A 12179-nucleotide genomic window follows, 5' to 3' on the forward strand; every position below is an offset into this window, starting at 1 on the left:
TCACTGTCCGTTCCTGATGGCGCAGTGAAGTAAAGTGAAGCGTCAAACAGACAGTTCCTTCAGCCAATCAGACAGTTGCTTCAACCAATCAGACAGTTGCTTCAACCAATCAGAATTCGAGTTGGCGACTCAGCGCCTTCTAGCTAGCGTACACTAACAGCAACATATCCAGGCCTTCTGATCTACATTCACCAAGAGATACAGTAGGGGGCGGTATGCACCTAAGTTGTTGGTCGCCTACCTCAATTATTCCAAAGAAGAAGAAGAAGACCTGAAGAGAAATAAAACTTACGCCAGAAATACCACAGGGCAGCTGGACTTTCAGTCCTGGCTTTATGGAACTGAAACGCACGGATAATCTATATGACAGAGCAATTTAACTCTTTTTGAGGAAGGAAAGGAGGATGTATTTTGTTTTCAAATAATCGGGATTTTGGTGAGTAAAATGTTCCTCTTTTCCTAAATAATATTGCTGTTTTATTAAGTTGCACTTCAGCAAAGGCATTTATTCTGGCTGCACAAGTATCTATCTGCTGTGCAACAACTCTTTATATGCATATCTGCATAAAAAGATTTTTTTTTATAGACATAATATAGTTATTGAGAGGTGGATTGATTCAGGCGGATCTGTTCTGAAGGCCTTAGTGTGAAATGCAAGGTCCGCCACTGGGTTTAGCTAAGCTGTTAGCTGACGTGACTTCAGTTTCAGCTGCCACAATGCTGTTGTTTTTACTCTTGTCATCCTCGGGATCGATTTCGATTTTTTTGGAAGCATTGCCGATGAAAAAATCTGACATTCTCTTATGCTTGCTGTCTGTTGATTGCCAAGAAGCTGCTTCCGGGTGAGGGAAGAGTTTCCTCAACAAACTATTTAAATTTCATTTCTTTTATAATAGATTTTTACACATATACCCACAGCTCTGTGTAAATCTATTTCACACATACTTTTTATATTTTTGAAGTTTTTTTTTTCTTTGAATTGTTTACAATCAACAGTAAGGTGCTACAGCTTGCAGCTGCCACCAGGGGGGGCTGCAGCCCCGGCAGCACCGACCTTCCCGCCAGTGCCTCTGTCTGTCCTGCCTTCACTCCCCCTGATACATGATGGGTGTGTACTTCTTAAAAAAAAAAAAAAAAAAAAAAAAAAGCTTCTGATTCACAGCTTCCGATTCAGGGGAGTTAAGGAAAAAATAATTTCTCATGAGGAGCTGCTGCTTATTCATTTTCTGAACTATGTATTTATGTAAAAACACATTACACATTTTAGTTGAGACAAAACTTTCCCGTCAACTAATCCTGAATTTTTACAACCTTAATTCTATGTGTGAAAACAAAAAAAAGGATATTTCAAAGTAATTTTCATAGCTATAACACACTGGGCTAAGTCCAGATCGAAATCCACAATACTTACACTCCTCAAATCTGGACGAGATGATCCTGGAAATGCTAAACATTCCAATAAATATGGCTTTAGATTTGTGAAACCTTTAGTTGATTTATGAAAATGACAAAATACATAATTGACTGTGTTTTTCAGAGGTAGACCACATTGGACCAAGTCCAGATTAAAAACCATGGAATCCACACTTCCCAAATCTTGACTAGATTATCATCAGCATGCTGAACATTCCATAAAGTCTTGCTTAGATTTGTGAAACCTTTTGTGTGCAGTGCACAGTTGACTGGATATTCCACAGGTAGACCTCTTCAGATCAGGTCTATATGACAGAGTTCAGACTCAGGAGCGGACAGAGACACAGCAGATCAGTCATTTTTTTCAAACAATTTTATTTACAGGAAAAAGCAACAGAAAAACCAGACCAATCCAATTATGCAAAAAAGCACTGAGGTGCTTCCGAGGGTCAGAAACAAGACTCCACAATCTACTAATATGACGACTGAGGACTCGGGCAGAAATACTGGCCAACTCTAATTGGAACTGACAAGCTACATAAAGGACTGTGCAGAATCCCTACCAGCACAAACTTAACCAGGACAGAAGGAAACCAAGAAGCTAATAACAGAACTGAAAACCTACCACGACAACACGCTCAGTCCGACTACACTCTGGTCTGAGCCAGCTTTATAGGGTGGCCACCCCACACCCGACTTACCAGAAGCACACACCCACCGAAAGAAAAGGAAAGGAGGGGAGAAAACAAAAGCAAAGGCCTGCCACGATAAAACCACGATACTGAAACTGCTCAAGTCTTGAGGACAGAATTCTAAAGAGGTTAAACATTCATAAAAATACTTTTTGTGATGACTGAATCCTTTTTTGGTTTTATGAAAAATCAAAAAACAAGTATATTTCTATTTTTCACTGCTGGACCATTTTGGACCAGGTCCAGATTGAAATGAATCATTTTTACATATAACACCATTTTATATATATGTATGTATATATATATATATATATATATATATATATATATATATATATATATATATATATATATGTATATATATATATATATATATACATATATATATATATATATATATATATATATATCCACAGTGCTTATCCACATTCAGACTGTCATAGTCCTTAATCTGTTTTTGAAGATAACTCATCCAGATTTGACATTTACCGTTACGACAGTTTTTCATCTAGTCCTTTTTTTCCTGAAATTCGTTTTTTCCCCTGGCAAAGACCAACAATGCCCATGATCCACTTTTGGGTCACAACCCACCAGTTGAGGAACAGCAGAACCATTATTGCAGTTTTTTCGATTGCTACTGCAGTTCAGTTTGAGACTGTGAGCTGTGACTGAACACAGTGAAAACTGCTGAAGGTAAGGCCACAAGCACAGCTCAGAAGAGAAAAGTGTAGCCATGTGTTACAGTCATGAAGCAGTAGAGAGAGATGTTGAAAAGGCCAGTCTGGTCTTGACCTGCGGTTCTGTCTGTTCTGGAGAAAGTGTTCACCTAGTTTCAGGGTCTTAATCAGGTAAACACTAAAAAAGAATCTATATTTCTATTTCTTTCTATTGTTTATCCTCTGTTTTTTCTTGCTCATTTGTAATCTGTCATCTTGAATCTGCGGGAGGCTGTTTCCGGAGCATCTCAATGGTTTTCAGCATGGCCTCCCCCGGGCTTTCAGCTTCCTCGACTGCTTCAAATCCTGGCCTAACTCCTCTCACCAATCCCTGCGCAGCAGCCATGGCCATTGACTGTCGTCCACTGGCTGTCGAGGTCAGAGCTGGAAGCTGTTCTGAATCAGCTGTGAGCAGATCGAGCACACCCAGGAACGCTCCAGTCAGCATACCTGTTCCAATACCTGCAAACAGGATCAGCAACCTGTCAGACACCGTCTCTTCAGCCCTGCCTCGAATCTCTTCCTGTGACAAACTGACTGATGAACTCATGATCATTATTTCTTCTTTCTGGATTTCTCTGTGCACATTTTGCAGCATCTCATTGGTGTAGCACCCTCCGTTGTTTGCCTCAAAAATCTGATCTATGGTCTTGAGTATCTCTGCCACTTGGAAGTGGTTGCTCCTGTAGTTGCCCTCTTCCCCTCTTTTCCAGTATTTGTTGTCCACAACGTGACACCGGCCTCTGCATTTCATCACCAGGTTGTTCAGAGCCACATTTTTACAGACAAAGTCACCAATCTCCTCCCCCTCTGGGAGCTGGTCGCCATGAGTGAAGACGACTGAAGAGTACTGCAGAGCCTCTTCAGAGAAGTGTTGGCAGATGTCTCTGATGAGCTCTTCCTCCTGCTTGGTGAATCTCTCCACCTTCAGCAAAATGAGAAACACATGAGGTCCAGGAGCACACTGTGTGATACAGCTGATCACGGCGGCCTTCATCTGGTCCTCGGAGCTTTCAGTCCCAAAGAAACCAGGGGTTTCTATCAGAGTGATGCTTCTGCCGTCCACACATTTGGTTTTTTCTTGACATTGTTTTGTCCCAGAGGAGGAAAAGTGGCTCAGGGTGAAGCATTCTTCTCCCAAAATGGTGTTAGCCACGCTGCTTTTCCCAGCGCCCGTTTTTCCCAGCAGGACAATCCTCCTTGAAGCCATCGCTTTAAGTTAAAAAAAAAAAAAAACATTGATTTTTTTTGCTGTATGTTTTTTTCTGAAATTTTTTTGCAAACAACTTAATGTGTTTGTGTAATGTGGAGCTGCTGTAATAACTAAGGCCCTGTGTAGAGTTTCCCAACTGACACTTTAGCATCTTTATCTTTCTTTTTCAACATCAGTGCAGCGTTATAATATAATATAATATAATATAATATAATATAATATAATATAATATAATATAATATAATATAATATAATATAATGTATAGAACTGACCGTATACGTTGTCAAAAAGAGATTTCAGTTGTTGTGTTGGTGAGAAAATCCCTTCTGTGTTTCCTGGTCGCTGGTGTCAGTGTGGCTCGCAGCTTTCATTTCATTCAGATTCAACTGGTTGCTTTACTGACTTGAACAAAACAATTAATGTGTCATAACAGGGTGTGATGCATTTCTATAGACACTCGACTTTTAAACAGGTTTCACCACAAATGCAATGCAACACAATTCATGGGATAAATTCACTAACTTGAGAGAAGGAGCTAAAGTAGCTGAAAGTTAGGATGTCACGACTGATAAGTGAATTTTCTGTGACGAATAGAGGAGAACAAGTGAGAAATTTGTGGAAATGCAAACAGTGTCAGTTAGTTTGACTACAAAATGGCTTTGCTTCTTCTGGTGTGATTAATGCAACTGTTGAAAATAACATAACCGAGAAACATAAAAACGATTTCAGCTGATTTATTCATTTTATTTTGAAAAGGCTTCACTGTAGAGCTGGAAACTTAAAATTCAAATGAGAAACAACAGATCATAATGTTGTTACAATGTTTTTTTATGCATGTGCGAAAATAACGTCATCATGGTACAACAAGAGGAAAAAAACAGAAATTATTCCTCAAATGATATCAAATGTCAAAGCTGTTTCCATATTTTAATTCATTCTGAGATGAAGAGATTTGTCGATAAACTTAAGTACACTCAATCGATACACAAAGTGAATGAAAACAATCATCTGTTACATTTACAAAGCAGTTACCATGAAAAAGAAGAAAACAAAAACTGAAGACAAAAAAGACGTCCTTTTCTGAAATCTGTCAGTACAATGATCAGTATTGATATTTAAAAAAAACAACAGTAATCGACTGAATTAATGTACAGCATTAGAAGTGGACAGAAGTTAGAGAACATGTTCAGTTAACTCCTGATCTACAGAGGAAGAGGACACACACTGATAATTTAAAGTAATTCAATCAAAACATTTTTAAAGAAATTTAAAAAGTTTCATTATTTTCAGTTCTCTATCTCGTGAAGAACCCAAATGAAATCACTTGTCGTCAAATTCAGAAATATCCACTCATCCCCAGTGATCATTGATCAAATATTAATGTATGGAAAGTTTGACATCTCAACATTGGTTTGAAATGACTTTTAAAAAATTTCTTAAAGGGCAACTCCGGTTTTTTTGACACCTGGACCTTATTTCTAGGTGTGTGCATGCTCATATACTCACTCAGACAAACATCGTGCAGCTCTGAGTCCTTCAGAAGTTATTTAGATCAGAAGATGTAGCCGCACTAGCGGGGGTGCCACAGCAATGGAGCGTTAGCGCTGGACATAATCTCTGCAAAATCGCTCATTTCGGCTGTATTTCTTCATCCATCGCCAGCGTTATCATAAAGTCAGCTCGTCTACCGTCTTATGGTGGGTCATCTGAAGAGCTGACAGTTTTCGCTAACTTAGCCACAATTAGCTCAGATGGGAACGTTGCGGCGCTCCTCTCCCCAGCAGAGAGGCACTTTGAGTCGGCCTCGGCTGTCACGGTGCCCCGGCGTCTGACTTCCAGGGGCCGAGTTGGAAAATGGCCCTCAGCTGCTCTACGGAGGCTCCGGACACCGGTGAAGACGCACGGCTCGCGCGCGGCCGCTGGACGTCTCTCCTCGCCGGGAGGAAGCGTATCTCCGCTCCCCGGCGGATGCATGCTTCTCTATCCTCACCGGGAGGAAGTGTATCTCCACTCCCCGGCGGATGCGTGCTCCACGCCGGCCGCGGGAAGCGCGACGGCCGGAGCTCTCTCCTTGCCGGGAGAATCCAGATCTCAGCCGCCCGGCGGATGCGCGCTCCAAGCCAGGCCGCAGGACACCGCCGGAGGCCCCCCTTCCGACTGAAAGGCAACCCAGCGCCGATGGAGGAAAAATACAGCCGAAATGAGCGACTTTGCAGAGATTATGTCCCGCGCTAACGCTCCATTGCTGTGGCACCCCCGCTAGTGCGGCTACATCGTTTGGATCTAAATAACTTCTGAAGGACTCCGAGCTGCACGATGTTTGTCTGAGTGAGTATATGAGCATGCACACACCTAGAAATAAGGTCCAGGTGTCAAAAAACCGGAGTTTCCCTTTAAAGGGGAACGGTCGTTTTTACAATCTGGACCTTATTTCACATTCGTCACAACAACATTTACGCACCCGTTTGACTTTCGTGTGGTTTGCAGTTAGTTCGGAGATAATTAGATGCTCCCATATCCGTATAACGGCAGCGGGCGGGGCACCGACATGCAGCCGTCACAGACGCTCTTTTCTCTTATGTTTGTTGTGGGGTGGTAGATACATGTACATTTATTAAGTCAGCATCACTTAGCGCTATTGGGAAGTCTGTAAACCGGCTAGATTGAGCAAATCTCCAGGAACTCTGAAGCGATGATGTCATCACACTGCGCCGTGGCGCACTGTGTTTGTTTACATGGAAGTAGCGTCTCTGCTCTGCAGTCAGACCACGGCATCTCGATCGGCTTTTTTAGTCAGTCAGAGTTTATTTTCAGCTGGTTTTAACTTTGGTACAATGGTTCCAGTGTGCATATATCCTGCTGTGAAAGTAAAATGACCAGCTGGACGTCACTGAGCTCACAGGCTCCCACTTCGTGACCGGGATTTATTGAAGCTATGGCTAATAGCGCTCAACACGGACCCCAGCATCAAAGTTCCAACTTTACCACATTTGGATTATCGGGTGTGTAGTGCCCACTTCACATCGGAGGACTTCTTCCCGGTTCAGGAAAGAAATGAAGGCCAGAAGATCCAGAGAATGAATCTCAAAAAGAATGCTATTCCAGCGGCTACAGGAGGAGAACAGGTCGAGGTAACGTGATGCTAATAATATTCATTTTTTCCTTTACTAATGTCTAGAGTTGGCTAGAATGTTATAAACTTGTTCCTACTCCTTTTGAGCAACAGTGTACAGAATATTTTACTGTTTATGTACAACTCTTGTCATTGACAGATATACTTGTATCATCCTTTGTTGTTGCTCAAATGAACTAAACAGTAAAACCTCTAGACATTAGTAAAGAAAAAAATGAATAGCATAGCTTCACGTTACCTCGACCTGTTCTCCTCCTGCAGCCGCTGGAATGGCATTCTTTTTGAGGTTCATTCTCTGGATCTTCTGGCCTTCATTTCTTTCCTGAACTGGGAAGAAGTCCTCCGATGTGAAGTGGGCACTCCACACCCGATAATCCAAATGTGGTAAAGTTGGAACTTTGATGCTGGGGTCCGTGTTGAGCGCTATTAGCCATAGCTTCAATAAATCCCGGTCACGAAGTGGGAGCCTGTGAGCTCAGTGACGTCCAGCTTGTCATTTTACTTTCACAGCCAGGATATATGCACACTGGAACCATTGTACCAAAGTTACAACCAGCTGAAAATAAACTCTGACTGCCTAAAAAAGCCGATCGAGATGCCGTGGTCTGACTGCAGAGCAGAGACGCTACTTCCATGTAAACAAACACAGTGCGCCATGGCGCAGTGTGATGACATCATCGCTTCAGAGTTCCCGGAGAGTTGCTCAATCTAGCCGGTTTACAGACTTCCCAATAGCGCTAAGTGATGCTGACTTAATAAATTTACATGTATCTACCACACCACAACAAACATAAGAGAAAAGAGCGTCTGTAACGGCTGCATGTCGGTGCCCCGCCCGCTGCCGTTATACGGATATGGGAGCATCGAATTATCTCCGAACCAACTGCAAATCACACGAAAGTCAAACGGGTGCGTAAATGTTGTTGTGACGAATGTGAAATAAGGTCCAGATTGTAAAAACGACCGTTCCCCTTTAACTCCTCCCATAGTGAGGTTTTACAATCACTAAACTGATTCTTACACTGTGTAAAAAGCCAACATTTCCTGCCCTTTTTTCAGACCATGACTGAATCGTTTTAAAGGTTGTTACCTGAAAATATCTTTCATACACATTTAAAGAAAAGGCATATCTGGAATTAAAAAAACAAGACTTTTATAATGTGTCTGTGAATAAAGATAATTGAAAGTTTGTTTTTTTATTATGCTCATCTATTGAGACTTTGGCTTTCTCTGTCTGTTTAATGATTCACGCATTGTCTCAGCTGTACTGCCTTCATCATCTTCTGTTGGAAGGTGTTCATATCCCCCAGGACGTCGATGACCTGCTGCTCTAAAACCTGCAAAAGCCCCTGCAATGCCTCCAACAGTGGCCCCTGCAGCAGCTCCAGCAACGGCCCCTACAGGACCTGCAACCAAACCTCCAACTGCTGCTCCAACAGCTGCCCCTGTGGCAGCACCACCTGCAATACCAAATACAACTGAAAGAACCCTTTCAATCATTGCCGGATCACCAAGAAAAGCTCCCAGTAACACTTCTAGGCCAATACCAACTGCCTTCTTGACGAAGGTCTCAAAGACAATTTTCTTTGCCTTCTCTCTGGATCCGGTTCGCTTCGTCTCTTCTCTGATGTTTCTCTCCACTGCTTGCAGCAACTCATTGGTGTAGCAGCCGCCGCCATTTTGCTCCACCATTTCATTGATCGTGTAGAGCAGCTGTCTGATCTGGAACTGGTTGTTTCTGTAATGGTCTGGCTGGTTGTTGTTCCAGTATTTATTATCAACAACATGACAGCGGCCACCACATTTATCTGAAAGCTCTTTCAGATCCTTATTTTCACTGACAAACTGTTGGATTGTCTTTCCCTCATCAAGCTGGTCACCGTGAGTGAAGAGCAGCACAGCATATTTAAAAGCCTCTTCAGAAAATAACTCTCTTATTTTTGTAATAATCTGCTTCTCTTGCTCAGTGTATTTCTCCACTTTGAGGAAAATGAGAAAAGCATGCGGTCCAGGTGAGGACTCTGTGATACTCTTCACTATCTCAGGTTTGAGATCTGCTTCATCTCTGCGGTTGTCAAGTAAACCAGGAGTATCAACCACTGTGATTTCTCCATTTCTTTTGGTGGCTGCCTGACATTCACTTGTACCAGAGTTTGCAGAACTATTCACACTGAACACGTTTTCTCCAATCAAGGCATTGCCAAACTGGCTTTTTCCTATTCCAGTTTTTCCCAGCAGGACGACTCTCAGTGGTTTTTCTAGAAGAAAACAACAAACCAACATCAGTATTGATAAACACATGGATACTTATTATGAATATTTATGTTTTATAAGAAAATATGTTTTCGATAAGAAATGCCAAAGCATCACAGACTTTCTTTTTTGTTGTTTATCTGAACAGATTTTTGAGTGACTGATATATAATAACTTTCACATATTTACATGCTACTTGTGTGGACTCCCTGGAATTGATAACATAAAGCATGATGGTCTACTTTACACTGCTCATCATAAAGAAGAAGACAAAGAAATTAATTTATTTGTCATGTGTACAGTGGTGGTGATGACCATAGATATGCATATAAAGTGAGATGTTTCATGGCGAAGTTTCAAACGGCATCACTGGCAGCCATCTTGCTCGGAAGCTTTCAGCTGGATCTGTGATGTGAACAAAGCAAATACTCTTGCTTTGCTGGTCTATAGACGGAGTTAGCTTGTGTTCACTTGAAGTTCACTCTCACTCTATGCTCTGTGCATTTGCAAAGTGAAATCTCACATTGCTTAAATAAATTATTTATGAAGTTACTCGGGAGACTTCAAACATAATAAATGTTACTTTCATGCCCAAGACATTGAAGAACATCAAGAGAAAAATGCATTATGAAGTAAAAATATAAATATTACAAAACATTTTTTGAATTATACTAAACACACAACAATTCGTATTATTTTATTATCTTTTGAATATTGATATATTTAGAAAATATGCACATTTAAAAAAAATCTCTCCAGTTTTCATTCAGTTTTTGTAGCCTGTGTCTTGATTTAACATAAATCCTTGTGCTTGTCAGTAGAGCTCTTTGGCTCTTGTTTTTCATAAGTATGCAGAGTCATAACTACGTTTCTGAAGTTTATTACAAACCAAACTCTTTGAAAGTTGGTAGAAAACTGATGAAGTTACAGTTACTCAAGTGTCTTGACAGTGTCCTGGATGAGCCAGCTGCCTGTAGCAAGATGTCCATCAAGTGTGGACGTTTGGCTCCATTGACCGGTAGTGCAGGTGAGACATCTCGCCTTTGTTTTCATGTCTATGGTGTTGATATCCACGAGGAGCAGTGACTTTCACTTCCTCAACAGAATCTCTTGATGTTCAAAATGTTAGAAACAGGAAGCTTCTACTCACAAACTGTCTTCACGAACTCTGAGGCCGTAACAATGATTCACCCAAATGATTGAACAGAATGTCTCCATACTTCATCACTGAACTGTAGACGTTAACAAATACAAAAAACAACAACAAAAACAAACAGAATGTCTATTTTGAAGCGTGTGACCTACTTTTCTCACTGTCCCCAAGAGGAATCTCAGAAAACATGAATGCAGGTTCAGACGACATCTTGACTGTGAACTTTCTTACTCGTGCTCTTGCTGAGTTTTTTTTTTCTTTTTTAATCTTGTTCTTGCATCTGATCAAGCAAACACACATTGACAAATAGTTATACACAATGCTGTTACAGGACATGAAATATGCTGCAGTACTGGATGGAAACCATTTAAAATTTGCTGAATGTTGAAATATTTAATCTCTTCAGGAGAACATGGCTGATTTCAAACTTCTGACAACATTTTCTTTTGTCATGGAACAAAGTTTGTTTTTAACGTTTGGTTAATGTAAAAATATAATCAGGTCTTACCAGAGTCCAGAGGTCTCACAACCTGGAAAATACTTTCTATATTTTACATTTTAGTCAAAGGGTGTTGACTGAAGACATTTAAATTCTAGAACTCTCGCAACATATCTCTCACCTCTCCCAGCCTTTGTATCAAGACAAGTATCATTGTACGATGTGGTTTAAAAAAAAAAACACAGTGGAAAGTTTGCATGAACGATTTCCTGTAAATCACCTGACAGGAAACAAAAACCAAAGTACATGTTCACCTAAAAAAAACCTGCAGCACACCACCGACAAAAAACAGCTCCAAAATGACACATTGTAGATTCATACAGTACATATAATGACAACATTTTCACAGCTTCTGATGATTTTATGTGACCGGTGTGTTTCTGTCTTTGCGTTGTGTGTTAATGACGAATCAGACGTGCATCTTTTTGGAGGCAGTCTCCATTTATTTTCAGGCTCCTGACACACAGTAGAAAAACAAAATCCTCCTGTCAGTTGACACCAAAACACATGCCCCTCTCCTGCAGAAATCAGTGACAAAAGGGGAGAGAATTGGAGTGAGAATGGCACATATTGAAGTGGAGGCACAGGTTGGCCCACTGTGGAGGTCTGCACTGGCTGAGCATGGACAGTTTGAATGAGAGTCCAGAGGATTATCTTTAAGGAGCTTTAATTGCGTTCTGATTGAGCATGGCAGTTCTTTGTATATGAATTACAGGCCTTAGTGTGTAAGTGTGTGTGTGTGTGTGTGTGTGTGTGTATGTGGTCTGAAATAAACAAACAGAAAAATATACAATCAGTGTCTAATGTACTCTACAGAATTAGCATTACACACGCAGCCAGTACATAGCAGCTGAGTCACATTTACAGAAAATTAAGTGGTGTAAAATCTACACATTCATCAATAAACAGCCATAATGCAACATAAATCGACATTTATACAAGCAAAAGAGATAAGATTTACTTTTAAGTCAATGACGCACGGTGAACACAAAGAAGGTGAGAGCTCAGTCTGCAAACAGCACTACTCCTCCTGCTCATGCAGCTGTCATGCACTGAATACATGCAACACTTTAATTAGGAACAATAATGAAACCTAACACTAGGGG

At 40.9% G+C, this 12179-nt stretch overlaps 2 protein-coding genes across 2 annotated transcripts; both read right to left on the reverse strand.

The window, feature by feature from the left end:
- Positions 1-3032: 3032 nt before the first annotated feature.
- Positions 3033-4037, reverse strand: LOC115386232 (GTPase IMAP family member 7-like; the record flags this gene model as incomplete). Its single annotated transcript, XM_030088462.1, has 1 exon — positions 3033-4037. A coding segment is annotated over one exon (1005 nt), but the record flags the coding sequence as incomplete, so codon positions are not given.
- A 3993-nt stretch (positions 4038-8030) lies between these two features.
- On the reverse strand, positions 8031-11221 carry LOC115386032 (GTPase IMAP family member 7-like). The gene is made up of 3 exons (XM_030088220.1): positions 11083-11221; positions 10727-10854; positions 8031-9426 (listed from the first exon to the last, which is right to left on the reverse strand). Exons 2-3 carry the CDS (start codon positions 10782-10784, stop codon positions 8378-8380), a joined length of 1107 nt encoding a protein of 368 aa, XP_029944080.1. The 5' UTR covers positions 10785-10854; positions 11083-11221; the 3' UTR covers positions 8031-8377.
- Positions 11222-12179: the final 958 nt, after the last annotated feature.

This window comes from Salarias fasciatus, chromosome 3, assembly GCF_902148845.1.
Source record: "Salarias fasciatus chromosome 3, fSalaFa1.1, whole genome shotgun sequence".
Lineage (NCBI taxonomy): Eukaryota > Metazoa > Chordata > Actinopteri > Blenniiformes > Blenniidae > Salarias > Salarias fasciatus.